The sequence below is a fragment of the Indicator indicator genome, chromosome 16 (assembly GCF_027791375.1).
Source record: "Indicator indicator isolate 239-I01 chromosome 16, UM_Iind_1.1, whole genome shotgun sequence".
NCBI lineage: Eukaryota > Metazoa > Chordata > Aves > Piciformes > Indicatoridae > Indicator > Indicator indicator.
In genome coordinates this window covers 7,557,713-7,578,879 of record NC_072025.1, presented here as the reverse complement: position 1 = coordinate 7,578,879, position 21,167 = coordinate 7,557,713, and the positions used below count along the sequence as shown (strand labels likewise).

Here is a 21,167-nt window from a genome sequence, read left to right as displayed (position 1 = left end):
GGTGGCAGTTGTAAGCATCCTAACTCAGCACATCTAGGTAAAATGGAGGGTTTGTCTTCCCTACCATCAAAGTTGAGAATTAAAATGAAACCTTTAAGAAAGACTGAAACCTAGTTCATAAATGATATATCTTTTCAAGATATGCTTTCTCTCTTAAATCAAGTTAAAGATGTGTAGGTGTTTTGGCATTTTCTTCCTACTATCTTGTCATTCTTGTTTATTCTTATTGTACGGTACGCTCCATACATTTTATCTAGGTGAAATAAAAAAAACCAAGTCTGTGCTAATAGAAACTCAATTCTTGGAAGCTGAGAAGAGCTCCTGTTCTTTTCCAGCAGACAACCCAGTGAACCATCATCTCTCTTTTTGCGTTTCCATCCTCATTCCAGCGACTGATTATCATTTCCTCACATATTTCAATTATGCAAGAACTGTACTTATAGCACTATGATAAAAAGAGAGCACCTAAACGATTTTAAATTTGGCTTCTAATTGTAGGTAACTCAATCTCTCTCTCCCTGAGTGCCATGGGCAGCCCTGTCTTGTAAAGCTTAACTGAATCATACATGAACTAACTTTTAGAAGCTGAAGTGAACATCCTCTTCACAGACATGGCATGTCAAAACTTACACTATATAAATTATACTTTGAATTTTGCTAACAGAACAGATTTCTTTGTCAGCTGCCTGGAAGCAAGCAGAGAACTTTTCCACTTGTTGCTAACCAATAACAAACCTATTTGACTGCTTCAAAGGACTGATATTGCTGTCAGAAAGTATTTGCCTTGGAAGCCATCCAATTTGATCTCACCTTGATTGAGCTTATCTCAGTCACAAATGTCTATTCATCTATTGTTGTTTCTCAACAGTCTGCAAAAATTACAGCTTTTCTATAAAGTACAATACAGTAAACAGGAACAGCCAAAAAAGTTTCCACTGACTGTACATTGCTGTGAAAACACACAGGGTTTATTTTTTACAATTTTAATTTCCAATTTCACCCATTTAGTGAACACTGAACACTGTTCTACAGTATAAAAGTTGTGTCTAGAGGAAGTCGTACTTTGAAATCTGTTTTCCATATACCTGATAAGACCAGTAATCTTCCTAAAGGTTTGCACTCTAGATTTTGTATATTAAGGAAAACTATTAGGTTTGTCATTTTAATAGTTTCATTTTGCAAATAACATTTTTTTGTTCTCATTCAGTTTTTACAGTCACCACCAAAGAATCTGAAAGTTATGCAATACAACAGGCTTTAAAGCCACAAGGGACCCTCCTAACATGATGGAAATAACTTATTACGCAAATAAGATTAAAATGCTGACCTTGAATCTAGTCTTTTGCCAAGAGGCAGTGTGTGTGTGGGTGGAAAATCAGTGGTGGTACAGAAATTTGCACTGTGCTTAGGAAAGCACAAGAATTTTCAAAAGCAAAGGCCTCCATCACACAAGAAAGTAGAGGCACATCAGATATTATGATCATTTTAATATTTCAGTGGTGAGGCATTTATTAGCAAATAACAGAGGTTTGCTTCTACACACAGTCAACATTAGTTTGTGTTCACTGTCCTCTTATGTTCCAGCCATAACTGCAGTGATTGTTTCAAATTGTTCCAGGCTCCCCTGGCCTGCAGAGGCCACCACAGCAGCAAGGGATAGCCCATGGGAATGGAAACCCAGCTGTGGCAGCAGCCTGGCAGCAGATCCACTGCAGAGGCCAGGCCAGCTGGGATTTCTCGTGGAGACTGAGTGTGCCAAGGGGTTGGAGCAAACAGGCTTTCAATGAAGGTTCAAGGCCAGGATTCCTATCCTAGTAATAACTCAGCTATGTACTACAACCTGTATCTGTTATGCTGCACAGCTGAGAACAGAAGTGCATTGTAGTAAATGATTGAAGTAGGAAAACAGAAAAAAAAGAAAATACTAATTTTGTCTCAATGCAGTCATATTAACACTGTTAAAAAGCTTGCCTCTGGCATTCTCTGAGGTTTTGTAAGATCATCAGAGCCATACTTGAACTCATACTCAATAGCTCTAGGCTAATACATTTGCACGTATTTGAAAGAAAGTCAAAGCAGTGATTAAAGGAAATGGCCAACATCTAGGAAGATCAACATCTGAACAGCTGGTCCTGCTTTTTGAAATTTATGCTTCACTGAGACAAACAGGAAGCTAACAGGTTAATCTCTTTTAGATGGAGACAGTTTCTTGCAGGGGCTGATGCACAGAGAGCGCTACTGTCCTATTCCAGTCAGGCCGGAATATTACCTTGACATAACATTCTGGTTTTGTTTGGATAGGCAAGATACCTTTAAAAGAGACATCTGCTGCTTCACCTACGAATCTTAGGGAAGCAGATGATAGGAAGAGGTTTGGGAGTTTGGCTTTCGGTTACTTTTTTTGTTCAGTTTGTTTTGTTTTCTTTGTTAACTACCTATAAAAAGTTCTCCATACATCTCCCAGAGGAGGGCTATGAGGGAAAGAACCAGAGAACTGCTGGGATACATAATTCTGAGGACAGACAGCATAGAAGTTTCAGGAGTTCAAATTATTTTGTCAGGGGATTTCCATGCCCATTCTCCTCAGTTTCCAAACTGGAAACACATCTATTTTCTTTTCATACATATATAAAAACATATGATGGACTGATAGCTAAAGGAGGGGGGAAAGTGTTCTTCAAAGATTGGAGAATTAATTGGAATTATTTGTAACAGCAAAGTTCCACTAAGCTTTAAAGACTGAACAGCTAATATTATGAAATTTATGTAAATATACATGGTGTTTAAAAAAAATCTATATAATAAATAACCGATTTTTTTTTTTAGTTTCATCAATCAGGAAATTTTGCTAAGAGGTGGTAGAAAACAAAGTATCAAAAGAGAAAATAAAAAGCACATAAAGAGAAACTCCCTGAAAAACACAACACAAACCTAGAGTTTTCAGTAGGAAAAAAAGTGAACAGTGGCCATTCTCTATGAAAACTGTTTGATGAGTCTTTTTTTCAACCAATTACCTTGAGAACAGCTACTGAAGTTAACAATCCAATTATAGAGCTGTTAATTGTTCTGATTTTCAGTATTATGGTGAAGATGGAAACATCAAATGAGTGTGTAGCAGATAAGGAAAAGTATCTCAAAAAATCATAAAATAAATCTTAAAGATAAGTAAAATATTCTGCCTGTCACAACTGTAGAATAATTATATCTGTCCTTGGACATTACCACATAAGTAGTCAACAGGGAGGGTAGCCTTCCACAGAATTGTAAACTCACTCTTCATCTTAAAGAACTTTACCATAAGCATTCAAAAATATCAACTTTAATCGTCAAACATCTTTCTTAAAATACATCATTCATAGCAAGAATAAAATGTGTGCATAGACACATACCTCTTTTCTGGCTTGGCATTCTGCCTCTGGGACTGTGAATGCCTGCTGCCTCTCAGTGCTGCTCTGCTCAGATGGCTGTTATTGTGGCCTTCCAAAAAAGCCGAGGTCCAAGGGCCAGGCCAAAGCTGCTCTTCATTCCTGTGAAGGGGCACAGATGTACGGATGGCAGAAATGACATGGCCAGGATAAGCAGCCAGCGAGTCCTCGTGGTGGTGGGAATTCTGATGAGCAGGAGCTCTCTCAGAGGCTGGGTATTGTCGCCCAGGCCTGCGGTAGCCCCTCTCACGGTAATAGGCTGGAAGACAGGGCCGTGTTTGCTCCATCACACCCCCACTGCAGCTCCGAGAGCAGGCAGACCAGGGGCCCCAACTTCCCCACATGCCTGGGATTCCTGAACCCTTATCCTCAGATGCATCCCTTTGGTCTTCTATCCTCTGAGGAACCTGTAGACACAAAAGATTGACTTTAGGAACACGAAGTCACACTGTAACATGAGGAGAGCACTAATATATTGTTTTTTACACCGTTCACAAGTAAAACTAAATGACAGAGCAAGCCCTGTCGAACAGCTCCCTATTGTGCCAGTATATTTAATTCTTATATTACCATTTTTCCCCTCATCCTTCATATTAATGCTTGAAGGAAAGGAGCTATTCACGATGACCAGCACAATCCTGCAGTCACTGAAATCCTCATCAAATTCAATAAAGACAGGGCAAATTTTTGGTCTTCAGTGTTACTTGGCCCATACTTGCTGTTCAGCAGCACATAGAAAGTAAAATAAAGAAGAACCTCGAGGAGAGAGAAGGAAGAAGGATGGATTAGGAAGTGTAGGTATCGTTACTCTAGGGAGAGTTAACCCCTCAAACTGCAGCCAAATATTTAAATATCCCGACCTTATGGTTGGCAAGGTATCAGCACAGCCTAGAAGTTACAAACACCCACCTCCCTGTGGACCCTTTCCTGGTGCTAGATATAATCAGTGTTAGGCATTGGGCTGACTGCTCAACTTTCTCACACAGAAATTAGATCAATTTTTGTTAAATGCATAGTCTTCCTGTTACGTCCCTTGGCCAGCTGGCTGAATCACAAGTTTTCAAAGCAGGCTTCCAGTGTCTGATTCTCACAATTACTAATATGCAGGACATTATTTTAGATGAGCATTCTTTAACAGTTTATTTATATTCTGAATAATCTTTGTACCAACAAGAATACACACATATCAATTCAATTAGGAGACAAAAAAGGCACTGTCCACAAACAAATACTTGCCTTACCTCTCCAGACCTATTCAAGGCTGTTGCTATCTCAAAATGAGCTTTGGAAAGAGCCTTATCTGTCTGTATGTCACTTCTCCTCCCTTCAAAGGATGACCTTCTAAACACATAAATTGCATTAAGAATTTTGCCTCAAACATTATTGCCTAAAAGCAAAAGACTAACATCTACACACTTTGCCGCTAGTCACAGATAACTTGCACCAGGCTTTAACTGAGCCACAAACTATGCAAGCCAGCGTACATACATTACTGATCAGCTAGCTATAAACATGGCAGGCTTTGGTGGAACGTGGTTTGCAAGCAGGGGTTGAATACACCATTACAATATGAAAAGCCAAGCCAGCAGAAGGTTTGTGGTGCTGCTGTGCAATACTCAGTTGTGGCCTGCATAATCTGAAATATTTTGCCCCTCTGAGGTTGCTTTCATCACCAAACACAGGGAAAAATGCATTTAATTACAACTTGTGAATAATAAAAAGCATCTGCGTTAGTATGACATGTTATTAATTTCTCTAGTGTTATTTGAAAACAGGAGCAGATGTCTCTCTGTATTTAATGCCTTTTTTCTATTGGTACCCCGTTTGCCAAAGGCCTTACAAATGCAATAGCCTGTACAATCTAATGCAGCACAATGTCTAAATTACAAAGAATGTGCAACAAGATCTTGGTTTCTGGCTATTACATTTGCTTTCATATCCAATAATGGAAAACCAATGGCTCCCAATTTCACAACTAAAGCTGTTTTTCAGTTTATGATTTTTTAAATGAAAATTCACTGCTCATACTTACACTACACGTTAATGTAGCTATAACACAAATATATAACAATAACAGTTTCACACAGAGACACTCTTGAGGTCTGACTCTGGTTTTCAGTAAAATTTACTTATTATAAAACTAATAGCCCTTTTTTATCAGGCAAATTGGTCTTCACTTGTCTGGGCTATACAATTTTTGTGATGGTTCAGTACACTATTGTTTTAGAAGCCAAAGACAGCCAAGCAACAACTAAAATTTTTAGTCCGCAAGCAACTCAACACTAATACAAGAAATACTTCACTATGCAGAAATAGAAACTGATATAATAGTCACAAGTGTTGACCTGTTGCAGAGAGAACTTTCTGGCAGCCAAATTTCTTTGCAGCAAGAATTGTTTCAGATAAAATGATACTTCAAATGACTGAAGGCAATGTAAAGTAATTTCACATTCCTTAATCTTATAGCAAAAGAGTTCTAGACACAGCACCAAAAAAAGGTTTAATCTAGCTAGTTAAGTAAGAATGTAATAAAACTAACCAAAAAGAAACATTTAAAAAAAAAATCTTACACTGATGAACAAATACATCAGTACTACGCAGTCATAAGATGACAACATTCCGAGATGGGAATTTTCAGTAAAAAAAATCAGGTAATGCACTTTTATTTTTAATTAAGGTCTCTGTTTTCTTACTTTGTGAAAGATGGGGGCTACGAAGAAATCTTTATAGAAGATGGCATGTGATTTAATGCCATAATCTACTCAGTGAAGCCTAGGATGAAAGACAGTATAAACTGAAGCTGCTTAGCTTAAGGAACGGAAAACACAGCGGGCAATAACGAGTCTTCTGAACAGTTTACATAAACACATACAAAGAGCTGTTCTTTTCTCTTTGCAGCAAACTGTTCTCCATGTCTATATAGCTAACACGGAAGGAATTATGGATTCAAATTTAAGCAGAGATTATGCAAATTAGTTGGTAGGGAAAACTCTTAGCAGAGAGGTAAACAAAACACGGGAACAGATTGCCCGAGGAGATCCCAGCACCAGAGAGTCCTGTCCCCAACCTCTGCCAGAAACAGCCAAAGTATAACTGCACCTTCCCCGAGGCAGAGGAGCTGAACTACAGAACTCACAGGTCACTTCCCATCGTTCAGTGGTCTGAATTCCAAGTTACTTTGTAGCCAGTAATGAGCTCTACCATTGCCCCAGGATACAGCCAAGAAATGACAGGAGACAGCTGAAGTATCCCAGAGCATCTCAGAAATATCATATATTCAGAAATTCCTGACACTAGACCCCTCCTCCTCTCCCTTCAAAAATTACCCATAAAAAGCTAAAGGGAAGAGTCTGAGTCTGCACTGAAATGCATACTGAATTTTCCTTGCCAAGTTAAGAAAGTAATTTCTTTAATGGAATCACAGCCTGCACAAGAGAGAGAGCAACTAACCCATTTCATCTACCTTCCCATAGTTCATAGTTGCTTCCTTCTCTAGGTGACCTAGGAATATTAATTCTAACTATAAATGAGCCCTCAAAAATAATTGTCTTTACTGCAAGTTAATCGCCGAGTATTTTTCCCTACAAATACAATCTATTTTTCCCCTTAATTTCAATCTGTAATTCTAACCCTTTCCTACATTTTTCAGTTATTTGGCAAGACAAGGTTTGCACTAGGTATAGCTGTAAATAATTGTAAAGAAAATAACACAAGCTTTCAGGTGTGCAAGTGCTTGCAATTTCTAAAAAGGCACTAACTCCTAGGATGTTGCTATCAATGAATCTTTACCTCAGAAATCTTCTTCATAATGACTGTTATGCACCAAGGGTAGTTACAGGGTCACTCTTCTGCATTTGTATGTTAGCACTCTGCATCCCTTCCTGTTTTTTCACAGTTTCCTTGTATTTTGTTAGTTTGCTGGTTTTGTAAAGAGGAGCTGCATTACATTCAGGTTTTCTCCTGTAGTTGTCTTTTTCAAATTAAGCACAGTTTCTAAAACAGTCTGTTGTGGTTTGTGTTTGTTTTGCTTTGTTGGTTGGGTTTGAGGTTTTTTGTTGTGGTGTTGCAGTTTAAAAAAAATATTGTATAAGGAATAAATATATGAGGTCAGTGTGTAAATAGCATATAAAGACTAAATCTTCAGGAAAGAAGTACAAATTATCTGATTTAATCAGAACCTGCTAGAAGCTCCACTGCTCAATTTTGGGATCATTTCTTTAGAAATAATATAAGGGAAAAAACATCAATACTAGCACCAAAGCCTGCTTCAGGTGCAGGTAAGAGAATTCTACCTAATCTTAATGAAAATACCACTGCAGGCAGGCAGGCAGTCGGCAGTCTATGGAACAATGTAATTTCGATTTTGTGTTTTATCTTTCTAAAACGTACTTAGAATCTCTGTGTTTCTTAGTGTTTGGGGGGGTTTCCTTCCTGTTTCTTTGGGGTTTGTTTTTTTATAAATGTTTGTTGTACAAGATCTGTAAGGTAATACTTGTGATTTGACTTACTGGTTCTGAATATTAAACAGAGCAAGCTAATAAACTTATTAAGACAGTAGAAGTTAACACACAAGAGGAAGGGGTTTTTTTTCCACATGGCAGACAAGGAAACAAATTCTAGTTTCATTGTTTTCCTTTCTTTGCCCTAGGTCTTAGCAATACTTAGCTCATTTGCTTCCTTCAGTTAACTAATCAAGGTCAGAAATATCATTTAAAACATATCACCAAAATCTTCTCTCCAACAAACTGTGGACAACTCCCACAGACTTAAATGATAACTAGGCAGTTGTTTTGTTCTGCATATAAAACATTACATTACGTCCACTTTTTATGTCCTGGGGGGAAAAAAAAGATAGAAAAATAAATAAATTATCTAACTATACCTTTTTTACTTGCTTACTTCCAAAATTCAGGATTTCAGAAATTTACTCTATAGAATTTAAACAAGTTTGGTAGCATTTAGGCAGACATGCTCCATAAAAACACTGCCTAATGCACCAGCTGTCATTCCTGTAGCTTTATGCTTATGACAAGCATTGGGTCTTTCCTCACTTTTACTATGTTATGACCTTAGATCTTACTGAATTAAACATACTACCAGTAGGCTGACATAGATTGCATGTCTTTAATTCATATAATTCAGCAGTCACCCTGATCCCAAAGAAAAAATTCCAGCTAAAAACAGAGGTGCACAAACTATCCAAACACAATGCACATTTCTAGTAGCACCTCTGTCAGAATTTAGAAATAAGACCTGCATTTCAAGATTCCAGCACAAGTTGTCGAAACTATACTATGCAAGAATGTTCCTGAAGAGGAAGTTTCACTTGAACTGAAAGCCACAAATATTTCAAATGTAACAATGCTACACATGAAGACAATGACTGTCAACGCACTGACAAACACTGATTTCAAATACTGTAGGACATTTCATCCTATTTAGCTTACACACAAATCAACTGTCTCGGAAAGCAGAAAAATACGTAGATAAATTAGAGGCCCACTTAACCCAGTATTATGCTTCTCGCGTGGAAGAAGCAAAGGTTTAGAGAACAGTATAAAAATTAGGATACCTTCAGAGACATCCACAGACCCTCTACTTCCAGTTAATGAGCAATTTTAGGACCTTCTTCAGCTAATCACCATAGCCAAATTGTTATTCATACTCACTACCAGACTTAATCTCCATTGATACAACTGATCCCTTTTCTAGAACGTTTCCAATCTTGGCTTCCAAAAGATGGTACTTCTTACATTGAATAAGTGCTTCCTTTTCTTCTGGTTAAATCTGCAGCCTGACAGCTTCACCCTGTGTCCCAATTTTTTTCATTATGATTAATGAATAATGATCATTTTTTATTCAACTTCACCATACTATGTGTCTGATTTGATATAAGACAATCAAATTCCAGGATCTCTCTCTAAAATTCAGAACTCCTAGTCTGTTCAGTCTCTTTTTCTACAGAAACGAGCTCGAGTTTGAACTCTCTTGGTTCTCAGCACCTTTTCCACTCTTACATTTTGATATGGGTGACCAGTGCCACATACAGTATTCCAATTGTGAAATAATGATGGACTTCCACAGTAATAACGATTATAATGGTGACAGCATATAGCTTTTAACCAGCTGCATAATTAAGTAAGCATCTATAGCCACAGCCAATGTTACTATGCCTTGCAGATACTGAGTAAGTTATAGCAGTCCAAATTCAAAACTGATATGGGATACAAGACAATAGCAGGCTTGAAATCTGGAGATATCTAAATTAGGCATTTCTGATTTGATTTCTGTTTAGATACAATGATGTTATACTTCACAGATTTAATTTCTAACATATTATCCTGTAATTATTTTTTCTGGATCCAAAAAGCCAGTAGAATACTGTTATTATTAAAAATGCACATGTCATACTTGGGACGAGATGAACACAGTATTCCTCATGAACATTCTTGTTATATTATTGATCAGTCCCACAATGTAAGAGGTAGTCTTTGCATATCTATAATTTCCAAAGTACTAAAACAAAACTCACAGAAACTTACAAGCTCTCAGAAACCAGAACTGAACTGCGGTTCAAAGCAGAGGATGCCAAATTTTGAATGAATCATAGAATCAGTCAGGGTTGGAAGAGACCACAAGGATCATCTAGTTCCAACTCCCCTGCCATGGGCAGGGACACCTCACACTAGACCAGGCTGGCCAGAGCCTCACCCAGCCTGGCCTTAAACACCTACAGGAATGGGGCCTCAATCACCTCCCTGGGCAACCCATTCCAGGGTCTCACCACTCTCACGGTGAAGAACTTCTTCCTTAAGTCCAGCCTCAATCTACCCACTTCCAGCTTTGTTCCATTTCCCTTAGTCCTGTCATTACCTGATATCCTAAAAGTGAACTGAGGAACAGTTTACTTTTAGAGCCTGTTCAAGTGTAACATCATCATATTTCCCTGCCAGTGTTGTCAACAAATCTATGGAACTGGTTTAATTCTTTTACCAACCTTAAAGGAATATTATTCCAGTATTAGCTGAGCTGATTTCCAATAAAGGCCACACCTAAATAGCCACGACAACTTCCCAACAGCAAAAGCCCTTGCAATCCATTTTATAGATATTCATTTGCAACAACTACATTTTTTATCCCTTTTACAAGAAACATATGGAACACTGGTCATTTGATTTAAAAAAAAGAAAAGAATTACTGAAAAGCCCTAAAAATTGCAGATAACAACTTCTCAGATCACTCAAGGCTGTAAGAAAAATGAAGCAAAAGCCAAACAAAACTTCATGACACAATGTGTACATGTCTGCCTGGCTAGTATGTTCTGTTCTGCTATTTTAATCCTTCAGTGCATTTTGGAAGCCTTTAATCAAAGATGTAGTAAAGCGTTTGAATTTTACAGTACATGGTAAGTGTAAATATTACCAGCTTAAATTATTTGAGTTTCTGTCCCCTGTATAAAAACTCTGTCTGAACATCTGTGCCTGTGAAGATTAAAGGCTAAAAAGTCTGGAAATAGAAGACCTTTGTATTCACAAATCAGTGAAGGGAGTTACAATGCCTGGAAAACTTAACTGCCCCTTCAACCAAATTTGACCACATCTGAGGAAGGTTTAACATTATTTAAATAGTCTAGAAAGTAAACAGCCCTGAAAAAAAAGTTCAGAAGAGTTTTTGTGCCAACAAAGCTTGAAGCTTTTTCACACCAAGACCACCTCCACTGTGCTTTGTGAAGCTTGTATTTTAAGGCAGAGGGGTTTTTTTATTTTTTTTGGTGTGTGATCATTAAGTACTTCCAAGTAAATAGACAGCTTGCTCCTGACCTGACTTCTAGCAGTTCTATATAGTCACTCCTTATCTGCAGTAGGATTGTTTCTCGTTTACATTAGGGTAAAGATTATAAGCATCCCTATATCATAAATAAGGCTTCTTTATTTTAATAAACTAATTCGTCATCTATCATCTGTGTCTATGTCACTCAGCTTGTACTACTCTTGGCCTTTTCCAGGTCAATCATCTTCAGCTGTGACAAAGGTGTTGCCATTCTATCATATTTCCACATTTAGAAAATTTCTTTGGGATCCACATGTGGTGGAAACATGGATTTTATTTATTCAGTAATTGACAGAACACCTCTCAAGTTCTCTCAGTGAGTCATCCACTCTCGAAGCAGAGAGAGAAGCTGTCGGAAGGCAACATTTCCTAACAGAAGAAACTCATCTGTGAATCCAAAATGCCTCTCATCTTTATCATCACTGATCAAAATCCTGGAACAGAACTGGCAGGCAATTCTGCTCTGAAGGAAGATGAGAAGCTTATCTATGACCTTGTAAATTCACCTGCTCTGGAATCCAGCTGGAACAAAGAACTCTTCATTTTTTTCCCAGAGCAACACAGAACAAGTTTTAAGCCCCTCATGCTCCAAGCTTAAAGAAATCAGCATTTTTGACTGTTAAAATTAATAAACCAGAGTCGCACGTTAAAGGAGGTTAAAAATAACAAAACCACTGGCTTTGATTTTTCAAATACTGTATTTGCATTAAATAAATGTATCTTTATGCTGACTCCTTCTACCACACATAAGAATTTTATTTTCTAACCATTTTAATCGACAACACCAAGGACAGGGAATTAGTAACAACTCAGAGATAGCAGGAAATGTCTTTCAACTGTTGTTCTAAATATTCTGTTGCATTAAAAAGCTATTTTAAAGAAAGTCTTGGATTGAACTAAATCACCTCTCCTGTTTCCTAAAGATCATTTTAATTAGAATAGCAACATCATTACCAAGAAAGTCTCTGTTTTCCCAGTTTCAATGACTGCAACGGCAGATGTGATGACTAAGCTTCTCTAATAAAATTCAGTTTAGTGTACACAGCCCAGCAGGACAGAACCACTGTAACTCTGTAGTAGGCCTGTTAGCAAGAGCTGAGTTCCAGCTCAGCACGTCCTGACAAGTTATAGATCTCAGTCACTGTTAACCTTAAGGCAAGAGCTTCACCATACCTGGACTGCAAGGAAGAACACAGCCTTCCATTACATGCTTCAGCTTCTCAGGACACACAAAAGCATAGTGGTGACCAGCTGTGGTAGACGTCCTCCTTAGAAGTATTAGGAATTAGCCTTTGTGTCTTGGCCAGAAGCCAAGCTTAGATATTAACTACTTTGTCTAACTCCAATTTCCCCCAGTGTTTCAAGGATATGGTAGACTTGCTTTGTATTTCACATTTTACCCTGCTATGTGTTCAGATGTATTAGGCAGCTGTATCCTTTGCAGTTAACAGAACTCCCAGTACCAATAGAGGCTGGGGAATGATGTGATACAGCTCTTGAAGGAATTAAAGGAAAAAAAGAGGGTGCATCACCTTTGGAAAGGGGGGGAGGCAAATCAATATATGTTTAAGGATGTTGTTAGAACATGTTGGAGAAAAATTAGAGAGGCAAAAGCCCAGTTAGAACTTAAACTGGCCACTGCTGTGAAAGATAATACAAAGCATTTTTATAAATATATTAATGCTAAAAAGAGGGGCAAGAAGAACCTCCACTCTTTATTGGACCTGGAGGGAAACATTGTACCTAAAGATGAGGAAAAGGCTGAGGTTCTTTGCCTCAATTTTCAACAGTAAGGCAGGAGGACATCAGGTTAACTGGCCTCCTGAATTGGTAGATGGGGTCAGGGAGCAGTGTAGTACCCCTGACTTCCATGAGCAATTAGTTCGGGATTTGCTGAGCCACTTGGATACTCACAAGTCCATGGGACCTGATGGAATTCATCCTAGGGTGCTGAGAGAGCTGGCAGATGAGCTGGCCAAGCCTCTCTCCATCATTTTCCACCAGTCCTGGCTCACCGGAGAGGTCCCAGAAGACTGGAAACTGGCCAATGTGATGCCCATCCACAAGAAGGGATGGACAGAAGAACCTGTAAACTACAGGCCTGTCAGCCTGACCTCAGTGCCAGGGAAAATTATGGAGCAGATCCTCTTGGGGGAAATCACTGTGCACCAAAAGGATGGCCAAGGCATCAGGCCCAGCCAGCATGGATTTAGGAAGGGCAGGTCCTGCCTCACCAACCTGATCTCCTTCTATGATCAGTGACCAGCCTGGTGGACGTGGGAAAGGCTGTGGATGTAGTCTACCTGGACTTCAGCAAGGCCTTTGACACTGTCCCCCACAGCAAACTCCTGGCCAAGCTGGCAGCCTGTGGCTTGGACAGCAGCACTCTGCGCTGGGTTAGGAACTGGCTGGAGGGCCGAGCCCAGAGAGTGGTGGTGAATGGTGCCACATCCAGCTGGCAGCCTGTCACTAGTGGTGTCCCCCAGGGATCAGTGCTGGGCCCCATCCTGTTCAATATCTTTATTGGTGATCTGGATGAGGGGATTGAGTCCATCATCAGTAAATTTGCAGATGACACCAAGCTGGGAGCAGGTGTTGATCTGTTAGAGGGTAGAAGGGCTCTGCAGAGGGAGCTTGACAGGCTGGACAGATTGGCAGAGTCCAACAGGATGGCATTCAACAAGTCCAAGTGCTGGGTGCTGCACTTTGGCCACAACAACCCCATGCAGCACCACAGGCTGGGGTCAGAGTGGCTGGAGAGCAGCCAGACAGAAAGGGACCTGGGGGTACTGGTTGACAGACAGCTGAACATGAGACAGCAGTAGGCCCAGGTGGCCAAGAAGGCCAGTGGCATCCTGGCCTGCATCAGGCATAGTGTGGCCAGCAGGAGCAGGGAAGTCATTCTGCCTCTATACCCAGCACTGGTTAGGCCACACCTTGAGTACTGTGTCCAGTTCTGGGCCCCTCAATTTAAGAAGGATATTGAGATCCTTGAACATGTCCAGAGAAGGGCAACGAGGCTGGTGAGAGGCCTCGAACACAAACCCTTTGAGGAGAAGCTGAAGGAGCTGGGACTGTTTAGCCTGGAGAAGAGGAGGCTCAGGGGTGACCTCATTGCTGTCTACAACTACCTGAAGGGAGGTTGTAGCCAGGAGGGGGTTGGTCTCTTCTTCCAGGCAACCAGCACCAGAACAAGAGGACACAGTCTCAAGCTGCACCAGGGGAAGTTTAGGCTGGAGGTGAGGAGAAAGTTCTTCACAGAGAGAATTGTTAGATGTTGGAATGTGCTGCCCAGGGAGGTGGTGGAGTCACCATCCCTGGAGGTGTTCAAGAGGGGATTGGACGTGGCCCTTGGTGACATGGTTTAGTGGTCATGAGGTCTTGGGTGACAGGTTGGACTTTGATGATCCTTGATAATAAGGATCTTTTCCAACCTTATTGATTCTGTGATTCTGTGATTGAGAGCAGCCCTGTGGAGAATGACGTGGGGATACTGATGGATGAAAAGCTGGACATTAGCCAGAAATGTATAATTACAGCCCAGAAAGCAAATGATATCATAGGCTGCATCAACAGCAGCACAGCCAGGAAGTTACAGGAGGGGATTCTGCTCCTCTACTCTGATCTGGTGAGACCTCACCTGGAGTACTGTGTCAATCTCTGGATCCCCCAGCAAAGGAAAGACATGCGCCTGTTGGACCAGGTCCAGAGGAGGGCCATGAAGGTAATCAGAGGACTAGGGCATCTCTCCCATGAAAACAGGGTGAGAGTTGTGGTTGTTCAGCCTGGAGAAGAGAAGGCTCTGGGGAGACTTCATTGCAACCTTCCAATACTTAAAGAGGGCCTATATATATAAAAAAGATTGGGACAAACTTTTTAGCAGGATCTGTTGCAATAGAACAAGGAGGGATGGTTTTAAACTAAGATAGATTCAGACTAGATATAAGGAAGAAAAATTTTACAGTGAAGATGGTGGAAAACTGGCACAAATTGCCTGGACAGGAGGTAGAAACCCCATCCCTGGAATCATTCAAGGTCAGGCTGGACAGGGCTCTGAACAACCTGTGCAGTTGGGCATATCCCTGCTCACTGCAGGGGGGTTTAACTGGATGGCTTTTAAAGGTCCGTTCTAAACCAAACTATGATTCTATGACCAATTTTGTTATTCACTACATTATTAATATTGCTTCTCAGATCCTTCCCTCCTCCTCTCCTTTTCTTCCCACAAAACCAATCTCCTCTCACATAGAAGGAACTCTGCCAAACAGCAGGGAGACCTGTGCAGAAATACACAGGAGCTGTTGCCTGGGGATGCCAGCAAATATGTCCAGGCTACTGCAGAAAAAGAATGGGAACAACTTCCAGAGCTACCAAGCTGAGAACTCACATTCAGGAATATGACTTACCTCGCCTTCAGAGCTACTGACAGCCTCACTTCTCTGAATCTGATAGGTGAGTGTGAAGGTTTCTGATAAGTTTAAGAAATACTTCTAGTCTGAACACTTTGGCATGAATAGAATCCTCTCCCATAGTGTAAGAGCTGACAGACATCCTAGGAGCCTGTATGAGAGGTCGTCACTAGGAAACTCTTGCTTCTCTCGTTCTCAGTAAAAAGAACAGCTTCAAGGTAGTCACCATGTGCCTTAGTGACATGCCTTCAGTCCCTTTAATACAAAAGACACTCCAGACTCATGGTATTTCTCATTCAACTGAAAACAAAGAATCTGATCTTATCAAAATTAATTCCAGAGCTTCACAGAATGAAGCAATTGTTTCTCCAACTTACTCTATTTTGGTTAGCAGATTTTTTTCCCTTAAGACCATTTGCAAGATGGATTGAAGCATCTCTCCACACTGAATCTTACAAAAGAATGTCTAATTAGACAAGAGTACTGAAAACAGCAGCAGTATGGACCATCTCAATTGCACAAGACAATAGAAGAGATCTAAAACAGGGACAAATACAATGTTGCACTCAGGTTTAGAACAGAGCACTGGGGCAGCTTAAGAACTGCTGTAGGCTGGACCATGCCAGTTTCAAACTGCATCATTACTAATCTCATTTAACTTGTCTTAAAAACAGGCTGCACAAGGAGTTGAACAGGACAACTGTGTTCTTCAGGATGTGAGCTTCAAGTCTGTAGTCCTTACCTATGGAGCTACTGTCCAAATAATTTTTTACTGTAAAGACAGTGGCATATGCACATTAAAAAAATAAAAAGGAAACTGCAAATTTGCCTTTTATCTCCTTTTAAAAATGCTTTCTCCTTAGCACTCTGCTTCTCTTCAAACTGTCCACCACTTTCCTGCAGAGCAGGTTTTTGCAGCATAAAAGCCTCACTACTGCTAAGCTGGATGGAAGGTGTGCAGGCTGCAAGCCTGTAATATCTATCACGTGTGAAGTGTCCACAAGAGTGCAACAGCAAAGTTCAGCAGTTTCTGGCTCTGATCTCTAGTAATTTAAATCTAGCAACAGAGTGTGGATTGGGTTCAACTTCTGCTGCAGACATCTCTCTCTCTCTTTAAGAGAAGCAACTGCATGCTTCTGCTAATCACTTGAATGCTGCTCTCACTGACATGAACTCTTCTTCCCCTCTGTCTTACATGATTAAAAGGCTCCAACACTTGAGTAAGCTAATATCGATATATTTGTGATCTACAGCACCTCATACAATTTACATATATTTAAAAAACACAAACAAAAAACCAAACAAAACAAAGGGCACATTAGTCCCATAACTTTATTTAGATTGCATTGTTTTATGCTCTCCCTCATGTTTTCTACACTTAACCTTTAAGTATACAAAATCTGAATATTTCTAATGCTTACCTTTCTGTGTTCAATTGAAGGCTGTGGGATGACAAACTGAAATCCCAGCACTGCTAGGGAACTGAGAAGTCTGAAAAAGCAAATAGTGAAACAAAACATGTAATTACCACTAATACAAACCACAAATCTACAACCTATTACAGGGATCTAAGAACTCAGAGACTTGAAAACCATTGCTAAGCCAAACAGGCTCACTAAACTTCATGAAACATTCTTAATCACAGAATTGTAGCAGGAGACACCTTTAAGATCAAGTCCAGCATTCTATGTAAGTGCCATGCCCACATGTTTCTTGAACATTTTCAGGGATAGTGACTCCAACAGCTCCCTGGGAAATGCCTTATGACATTCTCTTCACAACAGCAAGTACCAGATACATACATAAATTTGTCTATCTCTGAAGCAAAAGTGCATCAAGTAGAATCCATTGTATTTCAGATAATTTTATGTCTAAATTAAAATATTTTTGGCAACGCACATTTTAATACCACAACATTTGGTATGAAACTGACAAGCATTTTCCAAAACTATCAAACATTCTTAAGAATTCACCTATACTTGGACAAGTCTGGTTCTAGCTCTGGCTCCTCATTTTACAGATGAACTCCACTTCCAGCACACAAAAAACACGCAAAAAGTCACCATGACTTTGCAGAAAATAGGTTCTTCTCCAGCTGCCTAACATTTGTGGAAACTGAATAACCAAGTGGGCACAGAAGATGAAAAGTAGCAGACACAGCTCACCAGAGACTCAGCATAAGAGCCAAGTATCACCCCAGTTCCCACATCTTCAAACTAAAAGGAGTCATAATGAGAACCAAGCCCAAACTGTTTTCTGTCAAGCCTCACCAGCATAATGACTCCTAGGAGCCCGCTACAAGTTAGGCTGAGTTACCTCAGCCTTTTCTTTTTGTTAGTTTGCTATAATTCACACTGGGGACTGGTTTGCCCCTTCCTAGCAAGCCCCTTCATCAGAAAACACAGAAAGATACAACAAGTAGAATTAAGATATCATTATTTCTACCAGGAATTTGACTTTTCAATCAACAAAGAGCAGATTGAAGGGGGAAGTTGCTAATGATTTGCTAAATTTCAATGAAGTAAATCTGCTGGATTTGGACACAAAATCCATCTGTGGACTAATGGACCAGACAAAATCCAGCTGTGCTTCCTACTCACAGCTCCTTCCTTTGCTGCTTACACAGTAACCCTTTAAATATTTCTCCTTGTTTCAGGTATTTTCAAAGACAGACCTCCCAAAAAGAAAGAGGTTTTTTTATACTAAACCATCAATACAAATATTCTTCTCTTAGGGGGAATATTTCTGAGTTTCCTGTGTTTTTCTTGCTAACATGCTACAAAAGGGATCACTAGGTAAGTATCGATTGCACATGGCCTATCATCACCCCATCTCCATAGTCTACGCCACTTTGTCTCAAAGCAATAAACCATTCAGAGGCAGGCAAAAGTTATTACTACCCTACTGCCATCTCAATTTAGAAACAAAACAAAAAAATATAATTAAAACACTTTAAAAGTCCCTTAGAAGGAAACACTGCATTTCACAAAGATATCCCTATTGATAAAGCAATATACAGTGCTGGCTGAAATCAGACCCAGTGCAAAGCACTATAAAAAAAACACAGTAAGAATCAAAATGTGCAGTTCAGAGCAAGGCCAAATAAGACTGTGGTGGGTGGAAGCCAAAGGTATGAATGAAGATATTGATTTGCCACTCACACCTGAAATCAAAGGTAGAAATAGAACTCAGACCTCCAAACTGCAAAATCATGGTATCAAGGCTGTCTTTAGCTGATGTCATATCATTTTCCAAGGGCTCAAGTGATCTCCTAGCTATTCTCAATGAAAATATGACAAGCTTCTAAGCAGGAAGAGTGCAGTTTCTGGAAGGTCCAGTCTACATCCTCTGCAAATTATATTTAATTTCCTTTTCAGAATCTTCCTCCCTGCTCCCTTATGGCTTCTGCTCCCTATTATCTTTCAGAGCATGTGAAAGAAAGTTCAAATTTTGCATAAGGAAATGAATGCTTTCATCTTCCACATACAGGATTTTTCTGATCAGTCTGAAGGGCTACAGACTTCCATGAGTAAATTCTTCTGAAATCATCCACAAGGTTGGGAGTTCTGAGAACTGTAATCCTCAAAGCAAATTACTTACCAGATTAAAGTTCTCAGTTCTAAAATCCAAACGTTTAGTATATAGGTACTTACTCTGTGCCAAGCTTTTCCTGACCATTCTTTAATGAGGTTGCACTGTAATCACCATCTGTAGGTATGTGCTTAAGGACAAAGAAGCCAGTTTTTAAGTTTGCTTCTGTATCTGCAATTGGATCTCTCAGAAACAATGGTATCAACCTACTCCTTCAAATGCACAATAAATCTGCCAGGAATACTTAAACTATCCTTAGGTAAGCCTCTGGCTTCCAATTGGTGTGCAGCAATTTAATTTTGTTAATGTTATTTCCCTCAGTAGCTTGCTTTGGCTAACTTCTCTGTACTAGACCTTTTTATTTGTCATGCTTGACTAACATTAGGCCTCCCAAGCTACAAAAACAGGCTTCTCCAGTTTCAGTGGATTTGTTTCAGGTATTCTTACTGTGCAGAATAGCCAAAAAGAACAAGTGTTCTGCAAAACAAAGAAAAACTTTTAAAGAATATATGTACAGGTCAATTGCAGTTGATTTAATTCGGGCCTCTGTGTAAGAGCTGTGCTGGTACAAGTCATCCTCTCACAGTTATGGCATCATATGGAGCCAAGTACCTACTTCAAGGCAAAGTCAGCCTTTAAACTGTCCAGCTTCAAAGAGCAAACACGCCCACTTTCTTTGACCAGCAATACCAATTTCTGTTTAAGCATGGGTGTGCTGAGCAAGGTGAATTATTAGCTCTACTGCAGGAGTAGCAAGAAAAAAATTTGTTGTTTAGCACCCCATTTAGGAACATTTCTCAGAACTTGTGCTCTGTCATTGCAGTGTTAGCTCCACAGGAACGAAGCTGGAGGGTACCAAAACTGATTTCTGTATGGTTTCTGTCCCTTAGTAGTTGTGTTTTGTAAGGGCTGTCATGGCCAACTGTGGATTGTTCAGAAAGGAGCAAAAAAGTGATTAGTAGTGACTAGCACAGTATGGCTGTTGTCTAATCTTCCTGAAATGAATGTCTGTAAACAGTCTAATACTGGGACAGATTAGGAGGAGCTATATGTGGAGAAGTCTCAGAAGAGAAGTTAACACAGGCAGTGTTGAGATAATATGTGACGAACACATTTTGACATGGAAACTGCCCTGGCTATTAGGAGGGTGCCAGAATTGCAATTCAAGGATTGATGTCTGAAGTTCACAAGAAGGAAGATCAGAGGTGTTACTGATGGTTATCTTCATGTAAGTGAAAAAAACATACAGCTGTTATTCCTCACAGGAGGTCAACTTTTGTTCTTGCAGCATCACAGATGCCTGTTTTCTCTGAATCTGCTTGCCCAACTACAAAAGCGGACAGACAGCTTGAAAAGAATTGAATGTTTCCTTTGTCAGAAAAGCTGTTTATAAGGTCTTCCCTATGTTTGCCCACTGGCACAGTGTTTCAGGAATGTGTAAGATAAATCCCTGAATCAGGTGCGGCACAGCTACTAAAACAATCAATCACTTAAGACAAATAACTAGTTGTACAGCCTTCTCAAGAAGGGAAAAAAAGAAACTACCCAATAATAGATGCCATCATGTTGGCAAACACTAACAAATGCCCTATGCATAAACAAACACTGAGAACTTTTTTTTGCACTATCACCAAAGAATGCTATGTCTGGTATGCATGTACTTGATTATTTGGCCTTCGGACAAGATTTTTACTTATTCTTCTACAACACAAACACTTATAACAGCAAAGCAAGAGACAACCAAATTGGTATTTACCGCGATGCGATAAGAACATATTAAGTAAGATTTTAACTGTTTTAATGAAACACTTACCTCAAAGAAACTATTAAACTGTCTACCATGATCCTTTAACACAAGATGTCTTGAAGTGAAAAATAACTCCTCGCTGTGGAACCAGCACAACGCCAATCA

General features: G+C 39.7%; 1 protein-coding gene across 1 annotated transcript in view; it reads right to left on the bottom strand.

Annotated features, from left to right (window-relative positions):
* The window catches only part of THSD4 (thrombospondin type 1 domain containing 4), a 226,809-nt gene extending 205,712 nt beyond the window's left edge, over window positions 1-21,097 (bottom strand). The window contains exons 1-3 of the mRNA XM_054388088.1: window positions 21,069-21,097; window positions 17,086-17,155; window positions 3,390-3,832 (exon numbers count right to left, since the gene is read on the bottom strand). Coding sequence (XP_054244063.1) covers window positions 3,390-3,832; window positions 17,086-17,155; window positions 21,069-21,097 — 542 coding nt within the window. The remainder of the gene's footprint in view (window positions 1-3,389; window positions 3,833-17,085; window positions 17,156-21,068) is intronic.
* Window positions 21,098-21,167: the final 70 nt, after the last annotated feature.